Here is an 18,019-nt window from a genome sequence, read left to right on the forward strand (position 1 = left end):
TTTCTGCGCCAAATCTTTGCAAGAGTCTTGGTAGAGAAGAAATGCCTGGGAGGGTCCTATTTTCGGAGCTGGTGGTGGTGGCGGCAGCGGTGTTTTAAACAAAGTGCAGTGAGCAGCTGTCCTGTTCAGTCTCCGGGAACAGCCGGCTTGTCCCAGGATCTCTTTCGCCAGGTGGCAGGTCTGTGCCTTGGTGCTGGGGGAGCCGGGCTTTGGCTCTACCTGCTAAGCCCTCCTCCCGGCCTGGGGACACCACGCTCCGGCCACTGCTGTGTCCACAGGGGAGTGCCCGCTGCAGGCTCCCAGGCAGCAGCCGGAGGTCAGAGGCAACTGGCAGTGCGCACAGCGCTTCCCTTGGCGCTGAGGCCAGGCGGCCTTGTCACTTCAGAGACGTGGAGTGCGGAGAATTGAATTAACGATTTCACACTCTCTTGTAGGTACCAGAGCAGTTACATTTCTGTGATAAATACCGAATCTTCAAAGATGTCCTCTGTGCAGCCTGTGTCTTCCTCACGTTAATGGGTCTTAGAGTTGGCGAGGGAAGCTCCTGGTCAAGGCAGGATTTGTCACATTTTTTTGTTAGTTTTCAATGTGGAAAGTCCAGTCTGCAGCCACTGTTTACAAGCACATACATATCCACATGTACACACATATGCATATACACATGCAAAAACACATACACATGTGCATGCACAGATATATGAACAAATTAAAGGTTCCCATTCCCAATTAATATATTTTACATAAATTATAAAATGCGAGACACACACACACCTCACAAATGTTGGGCGTAGTCAAATGTTCATGCAATTTTTTTGCTACAAATCTTTCTTTTTTGTTAATCCTCACCTAAGGAGATATTTTCCATTGCATTTCAAACAGAGCAGAAGAGAGAGGAGAGAGGGAGAGAGAGAAACATCAATGTGCAAGAGACACATTGACTGGTTGCCTCCCACACACACCCCTACCAGGATCAGGGAACAAACCTGAAACCGAGGTACGTGCCCTTGACCAGGAATCAAACCTGCAACCCTTCGGTGCCCAGGCCAACACTGAGCTGCCAGCCAGGGCACTACAAAACCATGTTTGTCCTTGGTCCATAAGCACAGCTCGGTTGTGTGTAGACACATCTCCATCCTCCTTGTCTGACTGTCCAGTGTTTTCCCGGCTAATAGGAGAGTGAGGAGCACCAGCTCAGAGGCAGGAACGTGGGGGCGGTTGACCGGAATTAGCATTAGATTGCCTTGTTTCATTAAGTCTGTGAACCACGCGACGGCATCCCGCACTGTGGAACGGTTGTGCTCAGTGTTTATGTGTGTGAGGGCAGGGCCCTGGCTCAGTCCTTTCCTTTGGTTCTGCTTCAGAGGGTGAGCTGCATGTCAGGGGAAACTGAAGCCCTCGCAGCACCACAGGCCATGTCCTCCCCCAGCGAGTAGGAGGGGGAGGGGCCGCCAGAGGACCCCTGTGCGCCTGCAGCCCTCGCTGGGCCATGGTGGGGGGAGGTGTGGGGGCCTCAGAGCCAGAATGGAGAAGGTGGGGGGCCCCAGGAGGCCCCAGGCTGCTGATGACTGAGGCCTGGAAACCCCAACACCAAGGTCACACCGAAAACACCTCTGGACACAATGCCCAAAGGCTGCTGGCCGCGAAATGAAAAACTGTGAGTGTGTCCTCACCCTCTGCCGCCCGCCGACACATCCTGGGAGCTGCACCGTCTCAGCGTCTCAGCGGGAGGCTCAGCTGATTCCGGGGCAAAACTGGAAATGGGCGTCAGCCATTTAGTGTCCGGCTTCTCCTCTGAAGACACCAGTCCGGCATGCGCCGTGGCTGAGGCGCTGCCCCCAGACTCCCCGCCGTGGCAGGCAGCAGCAGCTGTGTTCGGCTTGAATGGCGGTGATGGTTTAACTTGGGGGGCGGGGGGGGTGAAAGGCAGGTTTGTGCCATCAGTTTCCAGGGCTGAGTCTGTGCAGCAGTTTCTCAGGTTTGCAAAGCGTCTCCCTCCTGCGCAGACCTGGGGAGAAGGCCTGAACCCTCAACCCTTTGGCTGACCGAGGCGGCTTGTCCAGAGCTGAATTAGCTGAGCGAGAATGGTCCTGGTGGACAAGCCAGGGGCTTCCGGGCAGAGATGAATGTGAACGCCACCTCTCACAACCTGAAGGTGACCAGAGAACAGCCCGGAAAGAGCAGCCCCCCTCAACCCCTGCAGCCACCCCCCCATGACCCTCCCAAGCAGGAGGCACAGAAGGAAGTGACAGAACCGGGCAATGTTCAGAAAGCCAGCCTGTCCGGAGGCCGCAGGCGCCAGTTCTGGGCCGCGGTGGCTTGGTGACCTGTAGGCCTGCCTGTGGGTCTCAGTGGGCATTCTCTTCTGGAGCAGCAGGCACGGGGGATGGTGCCCCAGGAAAGCCTCTGCTCTTGGACGAAGGCACCCCGATAGAAACAGGGTGCACCCAGACCAGCCTGTGCCCAAATGCTAAGTATACCAGTGTGTGTGTGTGCATCCCACCTACCTCACACCTGCGTGATTCATGGGTGCTCATTGCAAAACCCACAGCATCTGACTAAACGCTCCCGTCACCAAAAAGCGAGGCTCTTAGGCTGGGGCTGTGTTGCCCTCTAGTGCAGGAGGTCCGCACCGTGCCTGTCATGCCATCCTGCATCATTAATGTATGCGTGGGGGTGAGGGGAAGCAAGCCAGCCTGTGCCCAAGTGCTAAGTATACCAGTGGGTGTGTGTGCACGTGTGCACATGTGTGCATGGAGGTGTGTGTGTACGTGTACGTGTGTGTGCGTGTGCGCGCGTGTGTGTCCCCGTCCCCTGAACAGCCCCACCCCTTCCCTGTACTTAGCATGTGGGAGCCATTGGCCTTTCTGTCCCTTTTAGTTTTGGGCACAGAAGTTGGATTCGCTGTGACTATCAGCAGGCACAGATTCAAGCCTAAGGAACAACCCAGCAGAGTTCATCGGAGACACAGAACTCCACCGCATCTGTGTCCTTAATGTGTCTGCTGAGGAAACGCCTGGTGTCCCTGCCTCCAAGGAGCGCAGCCGTGCAGCGGTGATAAACTGCCGTCCTCACCTCCGAGGGCCCGGCCGACGCAGGCAGCAGCCAGGCTCACCGCTCGGGCTCGGGCAGGGAGGGGGAGGAGGAGTGCCACCCCCCAAAGCTGCCTTTCTCACAGGCGGACCCGTGTGGCAGGAGCAGCTCTGAGTGGCAGCCCATGACCACCGGCTGCTCCTGGCTGGCCATCGCCAGTCCCGCCGTGTCCTGCAGAGGCAGCCTCCAGCTGCAGGGAAGCCAGGGCTGCTCCAGGGAAGGAGGTGGCTGTGCTCAGGCTTTGGGTGTGGGCGAGGCCCTGCACCTGCCCTGGCTTATCTGTGAAGGTGCCTCTGTCCGTGGAAGGCGGCGGTCCGTCCCCGTGCTGACCCCTCCGACTGCGCCCCAAGGCCAGCGATACAGGCGGCAGACACACCGTCTGAGTTAACCAGACAGGGCGGGTTGCAGAGGGATAAGGCGGGGGCTGTGGGCTGTGAGAAACTCACCCGGAAGCACTCACTGACACATCCAGACTCATCTCTCCTGTGCACCCTGCCTTGCTCCCTCCTCCCCCAGCTGGGCACCGGCATTGGTCACCGCAGGGCCCTGGGCCCTCGGCCGCCAAGGAGGGCCCTGCTGACGCCCTCCATCGGGTGTTTGCTTTGCAGCCCGGAGCAGAGGCCGTGTGGCCGGACACAGAGGCCCTGAGCTCTGCTCTGGTGGGCGGCAGACAGCTCACCAGGGAGGGAGACCCGGAGCCTCCGGCAGGCATCGCACCGCCTGAGGGGTCGCCCGCAGCCGTCTGGTTCCAGAGGCAACTGTCTTTCTCCCGCCTTGTAAGAATCTTCTTTCATTCACCGACCTGGAAGGAAGGCCTGGGCGCTGTCTCCACGGAGCCCGCACCTTGTCCTCTTGTTTGCTCCTCTGAGTTGTGGCCTATAGTCTATTGGGCACGTGAGAAGCCGAGATAGAAAACTTACTTCTGACGCCATATTGGCTCTAAATGTCACAGTGTTCTTCCTCACGTCAGGGCTTTGCCCCTTATTTATGTCTCCTGGTTTATTTCTGAGGCGGCGCCTCTGCTGTCAGTCGGGACGAGAGTTCTGCACACTGGGCTCTGCTCCTCCTGCTCACCAAGTCCCCGGGGGCAGCTGACAAACGGCACTCTGGGGCCCAGGCCCCCTTGAGGCGTCCGGCCAGCATCCAGGCTGGTCACGCAGCAGCCGCGTGCATGCAGGGAGCTCGCTGTGTTAGTGAGAACCCAGAGGCGCTCCGACTCTTAGAACCTGATAGACGGGTGGACTCTGACCACTGGGCTCCTGGCACTCGGGGGATCCGCCTGGACGGTGGCCGAGCCGCGCTCCAGGTCAGGGGCAGGGAAGTGGGGAAGAGCGCTGAGTCAGGCAGCACCCTCCGCCCCTGGATGCAGATGGCGCCACAGGAGGCGGTCCCGGTGGACTCAGTGAGGTGCAGAGGCCACAGAGAGGGGCAACCGAGGGCTCAGCTGTCTTGTCTTCTTACTCTCATCTCCCAAACACAGCAACAGCCTCGTCCTCCAAGGAAAGGAGACCCCCGCCCGGGTCTGCGCCGGCTCCAGCCGAGCTGTTCTCCGTCATTCCTGGTGCCTCCATCAGCTGCCTGGGAGTCCGTCTGTGGCTCAGGAACGGTGCTGTGTGCTGAGTCCCCTGCACTGCGAGAAGCAGGTGCCATTGCCCACAGAGACCATGAGGTGTGGTGTCAGAAGCCAGAGGCAAGGCTGGAAGCAGAGAAATAAACCACCACAACCCGAATGTGTGTGCAGGAGGCTCCTCTCGGGGTCGCTTCTCACAGACGCTGCCCTCCCACCCCTGGGCCGAGCTGGCTCCCTGGCGCCCTGGCTCTGAGGAGCAGGAGGCCCTGGGTCACCCCTAGACATGGGGTCGCATCAGCTCTGACACAGCTGCTTGTCACATGGGCTGTCACTCTGGCCATCGGAATCCCACGTGGCAGATGGAGGAGAGGAAAGGACGGCACCTTAGAACGGATTTCAATGAGCTGCTCCCATGGGTGAGCCTGCCCACTCTCCAGGGGCGCCTTGGACAGGCACCTGACCACCTCTCCGTGGGCCCCAACCCCAACTTCAGAGCTCTGATGTCAGACCGAGGTTCCCAGCTTCTAAGACAGCTTTTCCTTGGTGCCTCGTGCAGCCCCTTCTGGAAGTGTCCAGGGACAGGGCTGTGTGCCCGTGTGGAGACAAACCACAGGGTCCTCTGCGCCTGGGGACACACGCCTCTCACAGCCCGGGCGGCACTCACACGCTCACGACACACAGCTAAAATGCAGCACTGAGCCCTGCTTTCTTTCTTGTTTTTTAATCTTTATTCTTGTGCAAAACGCACTCATTCTGGTTGGTTTATCTGGCTGATTCCACTATGATTTACCATGATCTACAGCAGAGTAGATGCCAGTGTGGGGAGAGTCCAGTGACCAACCCTCAGAGAGGACACAGGGTAATAGCAGCCCAGCATGGGGACCTGTGTGCACCCCACAACGTACTGAGAAACACCCACTTAACTAATTAACATCTGTGTGAGGTACACCCACCTAACCAACACCCACATACTGAACACCCACATAACTAACACCCACATAACTAACACCTGCATAACTAACACCCACATAACTAACACTCTCATACCTAACATCCTCATAACTAACACCCACAAACACCCACATAACGAACATCTGCATAACTAACACCCACATAACTAATACGCACCCACATAATACCCTCATAACTAACACCACATAACTAACACCAACATAACTAGCACCCACATAATACCCTCATAACTAACACCACATAACTAACACCAACATAACTAGCTCCCACATAACTAATGCCATCATAACTAATACCCTCATAACTAACACCTGCATAATGAGCACATGCGTAACTAACATCTGTATAACTAATATCCATATAACTAACACCCACATAATGAACACCCTTATAACTAATACCAGCACAACTAGCACCCACATAACTCATGCCATCATAACTGACACCTGCATAAGCAACACCCACATAACAAACATCAGCATAACAACAGGTAACCAGCAGGGGTTACTATCAAGCTCTGCCAAGTGCCAACATGTCATATCAACCTGAAGCAGCTTAGCAGCCAGAGGCCAGCAAGACCTGTGAGCCAAGAAGCCTTTCCCATCACCATCTCCTCTGTGCCACAGAGCCGGCTGAAACCTCCAGCCCCCGAGGCGGTCACATGGCGGGACCTCCTGCCATCAGTCTGTTCACTGATCAGCTGGGCAGGGGTTTTAGCCCAGAATAATCACAGCTCACCATTCTTGCATTTTCCACTCCCTGAGTGATATTCATAGGGCCGCATGCACACTCTCTGTGCAATGAATCAAAAACAAGACAGCCTTGCTGCTGGTTTATCTCGCAGGCGACTCTAGTGGTGTCTTGCCGCTGCAAATATTTCCAATATTTCTTAAAAATCATAAGATACGGGTCCTGAATGTTGAATGGAGTGGTTATCTCCACACCCAAACTTTATTTCAGGAGGATGCTTTTTCTTTCCTTTTCCGCTTCTAAAGCACGTACTATACCCATTGTGTCAGGCAAGCACTCGCTGTGGACCTTCTCACAGGGACTGCGCTCCAGGCCGCCTCGCAGAGGAAAGATGGACCATGGAGGCCACGGGAGCCGCGCACCAAGCCTGTGAATCAGAAAGACGGAAACGTGTCTCCGTCTGCACAGACACAGCGGGGGTTGTGAGCCTGAGGGAAAATAAATGTGTGCGCTCTGCACACTTTCCCTATTTATTCAGCAAAGGGAACCCCCCCACCAGTGTCTCTCCCCTCCAGCCCCCCCGCCCGCCATTTGTCCTGTAAGCCTGGAGCACACAGACAGCCGCAACGGGAGCCAATGGGCTGGCTGATACACACTCTCCTTGCAGGACACCCTCATGGGTTTCGACGCCGCTGCTTCGGAATCTGTGGTGAGGCAGCCCTGGCTTAGACACTAACTCTGTGATCTGAGGGAAATGAGATTCAGCCCAACCTTCCCACACATCTGATCACAGGAGCTCAGGGGCACACGCTGCTTCCAGACAGACATTCTCACCCTGTGCTGATGATAAACCTCACCAACCCGTGTTTAGTTCATGCTATGAAAGGATATGGCTTTTTACAATTAAAAACTGACTCCAAAGTATATAATATCAAAAGTGTGGTTTTTTTCCATGTGTGCTTCTCAAATGATCCTCACCTGTTTTTTCTTTGTTTAATCCCCATCCTGGGAAAGGAGGAAGGAGGGGAGGGAGGAAGGAGGGGAGGGAGGAAGGAAAGGAGGGAAGGGTGTCAATGTGAGAAAGGAGCATTGATCTGTTGCCTGAGTGGGAGGAGACCAGCAGCCTTTGGGAGCACTGGACGATGCTCCCACCAGCAGAGCCATTTCCCTGGCTCCTGACCAGCTTACATCAGTAGCCCGGAGCGGCCCTTCCTTTTGGAGGTCAGTGTGGAGGAACCGAGCTGCCGGGAAATGACACTCACTAATTCAGAACTCCCCGTGGGCGTGGTGGCGTCGCTCCCCAATGTGCCCTTTGCAGCCCTCATCTACCTTTGATTGCCAGAGGTCTTGCACTCCTGTGAGAAAGCACAGCTTTGGAGGCATTGCTGTTCCCTGCTCGCCTCAGAGAGCGCCCAGGTGTCCTTGTTTGAAAGGCAGAGCTGCCTGGTGAGGCCCTGGAGCTGGCAGAGGGAGCTCAGAGTTGCCTGGAGCTTCTGAGGAAGAGCAATGCCTTTGGAAGTGGGGGGCAGAGGCAGCCCAGGAAAGGGTGAGGACCGATCTGGAGGGTGGTCCCTGCAGGCTCCTGGCAGACCCTGCCCTCACAGGACATGTGGCCTGGGCAGTGCTCTGACCCTGCAAAGATTCCCACACCTGAGCTGGGATGGGAGCGTCAGAGATCCCCAACCACGGAGCTGTGGGCGGACGAGGTGTCCCTACTGTAACCAATGAAGGTCAAGGTTGACTCACAGCCCCCAGGTTCTGCAAACTCCTTCCTTGCAACACACACACACACACACACACACACACACACACACACACACACATCAGCACTGACCTGGCCTGGGGTGCAGCCTGTGCATGAACCATTGGATTTCCTGCCATGGGGCTTGTGCTCCAGAGAACAGATCTGATAGCAGCAGCATGTACACGGAGAGGGCGGGGGGGGGGGGGGGGGGGGGGGTTATAGGAATTGGCTCTGAAGATGAGAAATCCCGGATCTACAGTTGGCAAGCTGGATACCTCAGAGAGATGGTGGTGTGGCTCGAGTTCGCAGGGGGCAGGAGGCCTTTCATTCTATTCAGGCCTCCAGTGGATTGGGAACTGCCCACCCATGCTGGGGAGGGCAATCTGCTTGTCTCCGTCCACCAACTTAAATGCCAGTCTCATCCAGAACCCCCTGCAGATGCCCAGGGTAACGTGTGACCAGAGAGCTGGGCACCCCATGGCCCAGCAAGCTGGCAATAATATTACCCAGCCCAGACCTCACTAATGATTGTATGTGCCTCAAAACAATAGCTCTGCTGTGTCTTACCCATCCTCCACTGTGAAGTAAGCTCACCCTTTTGCAGCAGCAAACAGGCATGGCAGGGAGGAGTTCCTCACAGGTCCTCCCTGAGGCGGCTGCTCCCCACCCTCCAGTGCCTGCCTGGCTCCTCCCATCTGTCCTCTGTGCACTCGGCCCCTGGGACCTGCTTCATCACACCCAAACCCAACAGTGACAGCACAGCCCTCTCTGGTGACTCAGCACACCAAGGGTGCACGGGTGACTCAGCATGCCAAGCCCTCGGCCGAAGAGCCCTGAGCAGAGCAAAGGGCTGCCCGTGGCCGAGTCAGAGCCACCTGCCAAGGTCTAATCTCTGCCTGGGGCTGTCCTTCCCACAGATGCCGAGCTGGCGGGCGGATGCAGAGGCTCCTGGTTTCCGATGGGCTCTGCCGGCCCACGAGCAGGCCGAGGGGCACCGCATCCACCGCCTGCCCAGTCACTCCTCATTCACTGACCGCCCACCAATGGGCACTGGCTGGTTGGACAAAAGCAGCAGTGTCTGCCCGAAGCTACATGATGGTGGGCCCCGAAGAGCCATCCCCTCCCCACTCCGTGTGCCCCAATGTGGGCAGGCCCCTCCCAGTCCGGATGGCGGAGCTGGTCCTGCCTCCCTGCAGCACAGGGTCCCTCCCAACGCACCTCAGCAGCCGCGCTGGTGGCATCCACAGGACGATGGGAGATGTGGGGGAGCAATGGGCTCTCCTCAGTGCCTCTGGGCTCTGGCTTCTCACTCCAAAGGTCACGGTCGGGAGTGCAGGAAATCGGGAGAAAGGCAGGTCTGCCTTGGGATGCAGGTGACCCCAGCACAGACCACAGGCCTGGGCTGAGCCCCTGGCACAAAATTCTGTCAGATTCCAGGGTCCTCGGGCCTCTGCCCACTGTGTTTGCCAAGAAAAGACACTGTCTGGCCCAGGCCCGAAGCACAGAGCCCTCGCCTGCTGCCAGAACGGCCTGGGCGCAACCGATCTGGAGGGTCACTCCCTGCCCCCGGCCCAGCCAGCCTGTGACAGAGGGCACAGGTCTGCCCTCCACCTGCACTGCCACCGCCTTGCCCCACCCCATCCTGGCGGGAGCACACAGCCCCTTCAGGAACGGGGGCCTAGGGTGATGACACAGGTCATTCATTGTCCAGCGTCTGCACCTGGAATTATGTTTCCACGGTGAAGGCCACACCAAGGCTGAGACTGTGGGTGTCCCAGCAACCAGGAGTCACCACACCCCCTCTCCAGTCCGAAGCATGTGGCTACCAGACGTGCTCTGCGCCTGTGTGGCTCTGCACGGGGCCCCACAGGGACCACGTGCTGGGGACACGGCCAACGCACCCATCTGTGTGAGCAAGTGGTGGTGTCCACAGGACAGCTTTCCTGCTAGCAGCAGGCTCACTTATTCTCGAAGCTGTCTACTGTTTCTGAACATGACACAGAACAAGGGCTTCCGGCTGCACCTAAGTGCACACCTCTCCCTGTCTCTGCCTCCTAACCGAAGCCTGGGGCAGGGTTCAGGCCCACCCATCCAAGTCTCAGACAGGCTCCTGTCTGTGGGGAGGCCGGGCTGGCCGGGCACTTGCGTGCCTGGTCCCAGGGGCCCAGCCCTGGGTTGACCAGAGCGGGGACTAATGAAGCCCTGACCCGCTGGGACCCGTTGGAACAAGGCGGAGGCTCGTGGGGCGCTCTGGTCCAGCATGAAGCTCCCTCCTGAGCGGGAGGAAATGAAGCCTCTTCCAGTAGATGCTGTTTCTCTGTAATGGGAGGCAGGAAGTGGCCGGCTGCCAGGCCTGCATGCCGTCAGTCTGGCTGCCACGAGGCAGGGAAACCGGAGAGCGGCCAGCCCCAGTGGGTGATGTGCCGCCATCCAGGAGAAGGCCTAATGGAAGTGCACTCCGGCGGGAGCGAGCCACAGGGTCTTCAGCACCCCGCCTGGAATGGCAGACGTCCCAGACACCTCTAGCAGCAGGGACTGCACCCAGGCCTGGTTCCCGGACCTGCCCAGGGGGCGCCTCCGGGAGGGAAGCCCCCAGGCCCAAGGCCACTCGGCCTGAAACTCTGCCAGGCTGTCTCCCCTGGTGGCATCCAGGCCTCCGCTCAAGGTGCGGCTCCAGACACTGCTGGCATCCCCACAGCTGCCCGCCCTGCTGTGCGCAGGCAGCCAAGGACCCCCTTTAACTCTGACGGGCACAGGGGCCAAGAGACCATGGACAGCCAAGTCCACCTCAGATGGAAGGACAGAGTCCCCTGAGCCTGTCCCTTCTCCCCTCCTCGCCCCCGGGCCTCCTCCCCTGGGCTGCCAGCTGTAGCGGCTGTCCAGGAGGGTGGGAGAGGGACACCTCTGTTCTGGCCCCCGCCCAGCCCCTCCATGAGAGGACCTGTCTGCCACGGCAAACAGCCTGTGCCTGTGCACCCAGTGGGCTCCTGGCTCCGCCCAGCCTGTCCCCAAGGTGAGCTCGGGGCCAGCAGCCCGAAGGCCCAGTCCCTGTCTGAGCCGCTCGCAGGGCAAAAGCTGGGCTCCCAGCCGGTTCCGCGCTGGTTCCCAGGGACTCAGAGATCAAGCGCAGGCTCGGAGGCGGGGTTGCACAGCTTCAGGCCCTTTCACAGGTCTGAGCAGCAAGTGGGTTTCCTTCTGTTGGAGCTGCCTCCCACCGGAGAGGACGGAAAACGCCGGATGTCACACCGGAGATATCACAGCGCACCGTCTAAAGTCACCTGCAGGCCAGCCGCTCCCTTAGCAGTGAGGCCTATGCTGGGCGTGTTGTCCTTCACCATGCCCGATGCTGACTGCGTCTCCCGCCAGCTGCGGTGTGCGGTTCATTAAGGTGGTGCTGGTGGGTAGCTGGGAAAGGACAGTGACTAAAGGGCAGTGGTTGTTCTCAGGAGGAGATGGTTAAGGGTTTGGGATCCCTATTACTGCAGTCCTCAGGGAGGGGGCCTTCAGGACCCTGCCCCCGCTGCTGGTGTTGGGTCTGCGCCTGCAGAGGGGGATCCAGAGTATAAGGGCATGATTCCCCAAGGTCCAGCCCAACACTGCAGCTTCCTTCCAGAAAGAGCCCACAGCGGCCCCACGGGGAGCCGGGTGGGGTATGGCCGCCTGGCAGGGCTGGACTGGGAACTTTCTGTCAGGTGACCCACCGCCACTCACGGGAGACCGCAACTGACAAAGTCATGCATGTCCGCTGTGGGGGCTGTGCTGCGGGGAATGATAGTCAGCCCCGGGCCCAGGACCGTCTGAGCAGCGATGGCCAGCCTTTTCCAACGCGTGGCACATAAACGAATCGCTGAAATCCTGCCACACAGCAGACAATGCAGCAGCCGGCCAGTGTGGCTCAGGGATTGAGCGTCGACCTAGGGACCAGGAAGTCACGGTTCAATTCCCGGTCAGTCAGGGCACACGCTCAGGTTGTGGGCTCGAGCTCCAGTGTGGGGCGTGCAGGAGGCAGCCGATCGATGATTCTCTCCCATCACTGATGTTTCTATCTTTTCCTCTCCCTTCCTCCTGCAATCAATAAAAACATCTTTTTTAAAAACATGCCAGATTTCTGCCAGTCTGAGAAAGAAAAAAGGTATCATTTTGATTCATTCCCACTGGATGGCTACTGCTGTGATGGCTGTGGTTACTTTTTTATCTGACAATCTAAGACGACAGAGGGGGCCCCGGCTCAGTGGGCAGGTACTACCTGTGTTAAGAATTCTTGTAGCTCACAGGTTGAAAATCGCTGGTCTGCAGAGAGAACAGCAGAGAATGGTGCACATGTGTGTGCACACACAGAGAGACACGTGTGCACACACGGACACACATGCCTGCACAGACACACATACAAACATGCACATAGACACACAATAAAGGCAGTCTTCCTTTGTCTTTGTAACAAAGTTAGGGTTCCACAGAGCAGGGCACCCTGTTCCCCGCACTCCAATCTCTGCACTAACGCCATGCCCTGACATGCCCGTGGCCCTGCGCGGACGGACCACGTTCTTGGCACGCTGCGTGGTGCTGTCTGAACGCGCTCGGCAGGTCTCTCTGCTCCTGCGCATGGAGCCCGGCTCTCGCTGGTCCTCATCCCATGATGAGGGTGGTGCTGCAGGAATCTCCATGCATTGCTGCCTCTCATGCTGACGGCGTTTCTTGAGACACAATTGACCCTGAGCCCCAGGAACGCTCTGCCCGTGGTGGAGGAGTGAGCATCTCAGAATCATAGCTGGGGAGAGAAAGTACGTGTTCTCCTCCCTGGGAATTAAATTCTCCCAAAGCAAGTGAGCGCAGCCATCGTGGGGCTCCCCCGCATGCGGCCCTCGAGTGCCCCTTCGCTGGGACCGCCCTGACCGCCCACATTGGTCAGCCTCCGGGCACTGGTGTGACCGCCATGCTGGCATAGTTTCCTTTGGGAGGAGGTGACACACTGATATTGGGGTAACGCACTGGAACACGTATGAGATCGTCATGAGCCACGCACTCTGAAGCAGCCCGGAGCCTCTCTCCTGGAGATGGACGGCCTGAGCCGGGCAGGGCAGCGGATCCAGGGAAGACACTGCCTCATGTGACTGCTCCCCTCGCTCAGTTTGTGACAGGGCATGGCAGGCCTGCCTGAGGAGCCCCCATCAGAAATACAGGAAGGGGGTCATGGGGCTCTCCCCAAGGCTACCTGCTCCTCATTCCGCTCAGAGAAGAGCATATTCTAATTAAGACTTGCTGACGACGGTGTTGCCTGAGGACTACACACGAAGCCAGATGTTCTCGTCTCACCTTTGCGACAACAAAATGTGCTTCTGACTTTAACAATGAGAGTCACGGAAACTAGCAGAGCTTTTGTCTCCCCACCCATCAGACCCTGGCACCGGACGAGAAGTTCGACTTACTTTGCAAAGTGGGTGCCACCCACAGCCTGAAGGGTTTAACTCACTCATTCGTCTAATTGGTCTTACAGTAGCTCTGACATGAGGTTCGCACCGACAGGACACCCATGGGCAGCAGTGGCCAGAGGATGGCAGCCAGCAGCTTTGCGGCCCCTGGACACCTGGACATTGGTGTGGTCTCAGGACACAGTGCTGACTCGGTCTCGTTTTTGGGACTTAATTCAGAAGCAAGTACCCCATTTTAACAAGACCATCATGCTTGCTACATTTGGGGAAAAGAGTGAAAAAATAGATACAGAACCACGATTTAACAGGACTGGCATGCCATCCCCTCAACATGTTCCCAAAGCCCAGGCCTGCAGCCTCGGCCTCATTAGATAGCCACTGAGCAGGATGAGGATATGGGCCCAAACGTTTTAATCACACCCTCGATTTCCAGCCGGCCAGCTTCTCCCTGACTCCAGCAACCTCGCAGCCCAGTGCAAACCCTGCTCGTTAATATCCAGCTCAGAGAGCACAGCTTTTATTTGTAAAATAAATTGCGAGAAAAAGCAATGGCCACGGGCACTCTCCTGCTCCCAGCCCTAGCATGTATCTTCCTGGGAAATTTACAATGTTTCCTGAATCCCCCACATCTCAGAGCGGGGTCTTCGCACACACTCAGGTGCGGATGGACGTGGTGTGGTGGTTTTTTAATGACGACCCAGGTGAATTTGAAAGGAGGCTACTTTCGGGTGCATAAATTAAATAGCTCGCATGGAAGGGTTAGAAATGAGAAGCAGAGAGAGAAGAGCCACAGACCTCCGGAAAACACCAGCTTGATTACCTTCTGCATTTCGTATGGGTCTCTCTCACCCAACCGCTGGGAGCCGTGAAGCAGTAACCTCACTAGATTGGGGAGTTAATACCAATGACTGTTGGAATTAAAGCCAGGAAATTAGGGCATTTGTGGGAGAGTTCAGAGTTATTGATTGAACGTTAAGTCAAGTAATGTTAGCATCAAGTAGCGAGTGCAGACTGGACCAGTAAATAAAAGAATGAGACATTTGAAATGCAATTGTTGCAAAGGGCAGTAAGCAATCAGTCTATTATATAAATTGCTTAGTGTGAATGCATTTGAAGCTTGTGTGCATAAAATTCAGCGAAACGGGGCGGGGTGGGGGTGGGGGGGGTATGTGCTATCATAATGTGAGCAAGACAGAGATGACCTGTCAAATTGGGCTGCTGATAATAACAATTTGGGTGACAGCAGGTCAGGAGCCAGCAGTGCACTGGGTGAGCAGAGTGTTAATAAACACAGGGAACTGGGTGAGGATAAGGCTGAGGTCCATAGCAGGCGCCCAGCCTAACCACCTGTCACAAGTGGAGTTCCAGGCAATATTGGTGTCCGACCTGATGTTGGGAACCGAGCAGGAGCACAGACCGGGGTCGTCAGCCTGCGTGTCCTGCTGGTCGCTTTGCTTGGCTTATGATTTCATTTTGCTTTTTAGTTGACCCGCTCATATTTAAGACTTGGAACCTTTCCCATTAGAAGTCCGGATTCCTGGTTTTTCATAGAAAATTAATATTTGTCAGCACTGGGGCACCTTCCTGTGTGCTCAGAATTAGCTAGAGCCCCGGGGAGGGGAGAGGGGAGTTTGTCTGCTCTGCAATTCGCTGTTACACTCGTCTACACATTTGACCCTGTTGAGAGCCCATGTGTGAGCAGTCCTCCCCCGACAGGCCAGCTAGACGGGCATCTCCCTGGGCTCGGCCAGGAGACAGGTGCCCGGCCCTCACATGCTCACCCTCGGTGCTGGCTCTCTGTACCTCACGGAGCAGATGACATAAAGACTGAGTGCATGGGCTCCGTGCCGTCCGGGAGAAAATCAATGTCTCATTCTTCTAAAATGCTTGCTATGTGCCTGGAATTTCACCTGAACCAAGTAGACAGAATCGCCATCTCCCCTGAATGGGAAAGGTGTTTTGAAAGTCTCTGTCTTCTATTCTCTGCTCTCCTTTCATTACCAAGTCCACCTGCTTTCTCCAGCAACGGGGCTGCTGTGGGTCAGTGTGAAGAAGAGCTCTGCAGAAACCATGCTCTGGGGGTTGTAATGGAAACATTTTAAATGTAAATCCCAGGGCGACATGGGGCCCTGAGGTTGGGAAGCTGTGATTTTTTTTTTGGGGGGGGGGGCATTTATTTTCTGTGAAAAGGGCAGCCGGACACAGCGCCGGCTCCTCCACTTGACTGTCTAATCATATAGTTGGTAAAGCAACGGAGGAGTGAGTGAGTGACCTTGGACTGGCCAAGGTCATGGTAACAAGCTGTCCCCTGGGTATAGACCTGGAGCACCAATTGCAACTTTTATCTTCTTTACATACTTGGCTATTATTGCCTTTCCTACTCCTGAGGAGGGAAATATTTTGTATTATTGCTACCAAAGGCCCTGTGCACGGATTCACACCGGTGGGGTCCCTCGGCCTGGCCTGTGGGAGGAGCCCTAAGCTGGCTCTCCACCATCCCCGGAGGGGTCCTGGATTGCAAGAGGGCAGTTCGCAGGTGATGCACCCTGGAACAGGGCTCCCTCCTCTCTGGTTCCTGGTGCATCACCCGAGAACCCAGCTGCCGAGTTACCACAGTTCAGCAGCTCCTGCCTTGAGCATCTGCCCCCTGGTGGTAAGTAGACATCATAGCTCCCAGTTGGATGGTCAAATAGTTGGACAGTCATTTCAGCTTTTTTATAGACTAAAGGCCCGATGCACAAAGAGATTCCTTCCCTTGGCTTCCAGAACTGGTTTTCCTCTGGCACCCGGGACCCAGGCCTGCACTCTGGCAGGAGTCTGTGGCCAGAGTCTGCCTTCTTTGTCTTCACTGCAGGTTCCAGCCGTAGTCTGTCATCTTGTCTTCGCTGCAGCTAGAGTGCCGCTCCTATAGTCCCTTTGCCTCCCGCCCTCCCTCTCATCCTACCCACCCAGCCACTCAGCAGCTGGGAAACTGCCATCTTTGTCCTTCTCATTTTCATACTCCCTCCTGATTGGCTGGTGGGCATGGTGGCATGATGGTCAATTTGTTTCTCTTTTATTAGTGTAGATTATTAATCCTCACCTGAGGATGTTTGTTGATTTAAGAGAGAGGAAGGGGGGAAGAGAGAGAAAGAAACATTGATGTGAGAGAGAAACATGGAACGGTTGCCTCCACATGTGCCCCGACTGAGGATGAAACCCACAACCTAAGTGTTGCCCTGACCAGGAATCAAACCCACAACCTTTTGGTGTGTGAGAGGACGTTCCAACCAATCAAGCCTCCGGGCCAGCCCTCGGAAGGAAACCTGGCAAGTGGAGACAGTCTCTGGGCCGAGACTTCACCCGGACGCAGTGCGAGCACTGTCTCTCGGTGCTGCCGGAGGCCCAGCAGCGCAGCCACAGGCCTGTCAGCTGCCGCTTAGCAGTGTCAGCGTGACCCGAGCCCATTTCAGGCGCCAGCGAGCGGGCGGAACCTCTGCTAGAGTTGCTGGGAGTTTCTTTGGCACAAACTACAGTCCATTAATGGGAGCACAAAGGGCACCAGATAATGAGAGCGAGAGGGGACCCTGGGCGCTGGGGCGTGCTCTGCTCGCAGCAGAGGGCCTGGGCTTGTAGGAAACTTGGAGACTAGAATGAGCTGGGTTTCCTGTTTGGGATTCAAGCCAGACGCCATGTCTCTTAAACGGCATGCGCACTCCCTTGAATGGCCCCGTTGTATGTACTAACACAGAGAGAAGCAAGCCCCAAACCCACAAACTCGCCATACACGCACCCAGGCAAGCAGCCGCCGCCCCGGCATGGCACATCATAGTCTGCACAGGATCCCAACAGCTCCCCATCAGTCGGCAGGAACTGGGGACCCCTTTGGGGTTCCCGCTCATTTCCCACTGATGACCTCATTCTTCCAGGGGGAGCACTGCCTGCACCTCTCCAGGCTTTTCAGAAGTTGCTTGAAGTGCAAAGTGAGAACCTGTATTAGTCACAGCAGCGAAGCCCATGTGCGGGTTGTGCTTCCTCAGCGTGTTGGAGGGGAATAACCCTCCATGTGAACTCCGGAGTTTTCTCGCATCAGCAAAGAGCTGCACCCATGTTCAGGCAAGCAGCACCCTGCTGAGCCAAGCGCTCCGAGGCCACTCCCCAAGCTCTCACAGCCCCTCTGTTGTCTTCAAGAAGACCTACCACCTGCTTCCAGCCCTCCGAAGAGATGACGGTGTCCACGTGTTTACCGTACGTGAGCCAGCTCTGGAGCAGGGACATTGCGAGCTGCACACCTGCCTCCGTCCTTCGAGTGCCGAAGCTCGCGAGGCTGCTGCTCGTCAAGGGCTCCGCGTGTCCCAGCATCTGCCTCAGTTCCCGTCTGGATGTCAGCGCCACCTCTGAATCACTTGCTCCGAGCCCTGCGTCCTTCCTTCCCTCCTGTGAGCAATCTGTCTCCCACACAGGCGTTTCCTGCGGCTGGAAGTGACATCACGCTCTGGGCTCTGGGCCCCCACAACCCGGCGGCCCGGGGAAGAAGACAGAGCC

At 56.7% G+C, this 18,019-nt stretch overlaps 1 protein-coding gene across 1 annotated transcript in view; it reads right to left on the minus strand.

The window, feature by feature from the left end:
• Window positions 1–17,752, minus strand: part of LOC118708653 (histidine-rich glycoprotein-like) — a 62,899-nt gene extending 45,147 nt beyond the window's left edge. The window contains exon 1 of the mRNA XM_036420044.1: window positions 17,675–17,752. Coding sequence (XP_036275937.1) covers window positions 17,675–17,752 — 78 coding nt within the window. The remainder of the gene's footprint in view (window positions 1–17,674) is intronic.
• Between the last annotated feature and the right edge of the window lie 267 nt (window positions 17,753–18,019).

This window comes from Pipistrellus kuhlii, unplaced genomic scaffold (assembly GCF_014108245.1).
Source record: "Pipistrellus kuhlii isolate mPipKuh1 unplaced genomic scaffold, mPipKuh1.p scaffold_m20_p_60, whole genome shotgun sequence".
Classification (NCBI taxonomy): domain Eukaryota; kingdom Metazoa; phylum Chordata; class Mammalia; order Chiroptera; family Vespertilionidae; genus Pipistrellus; species Pipistrellus kuhlii.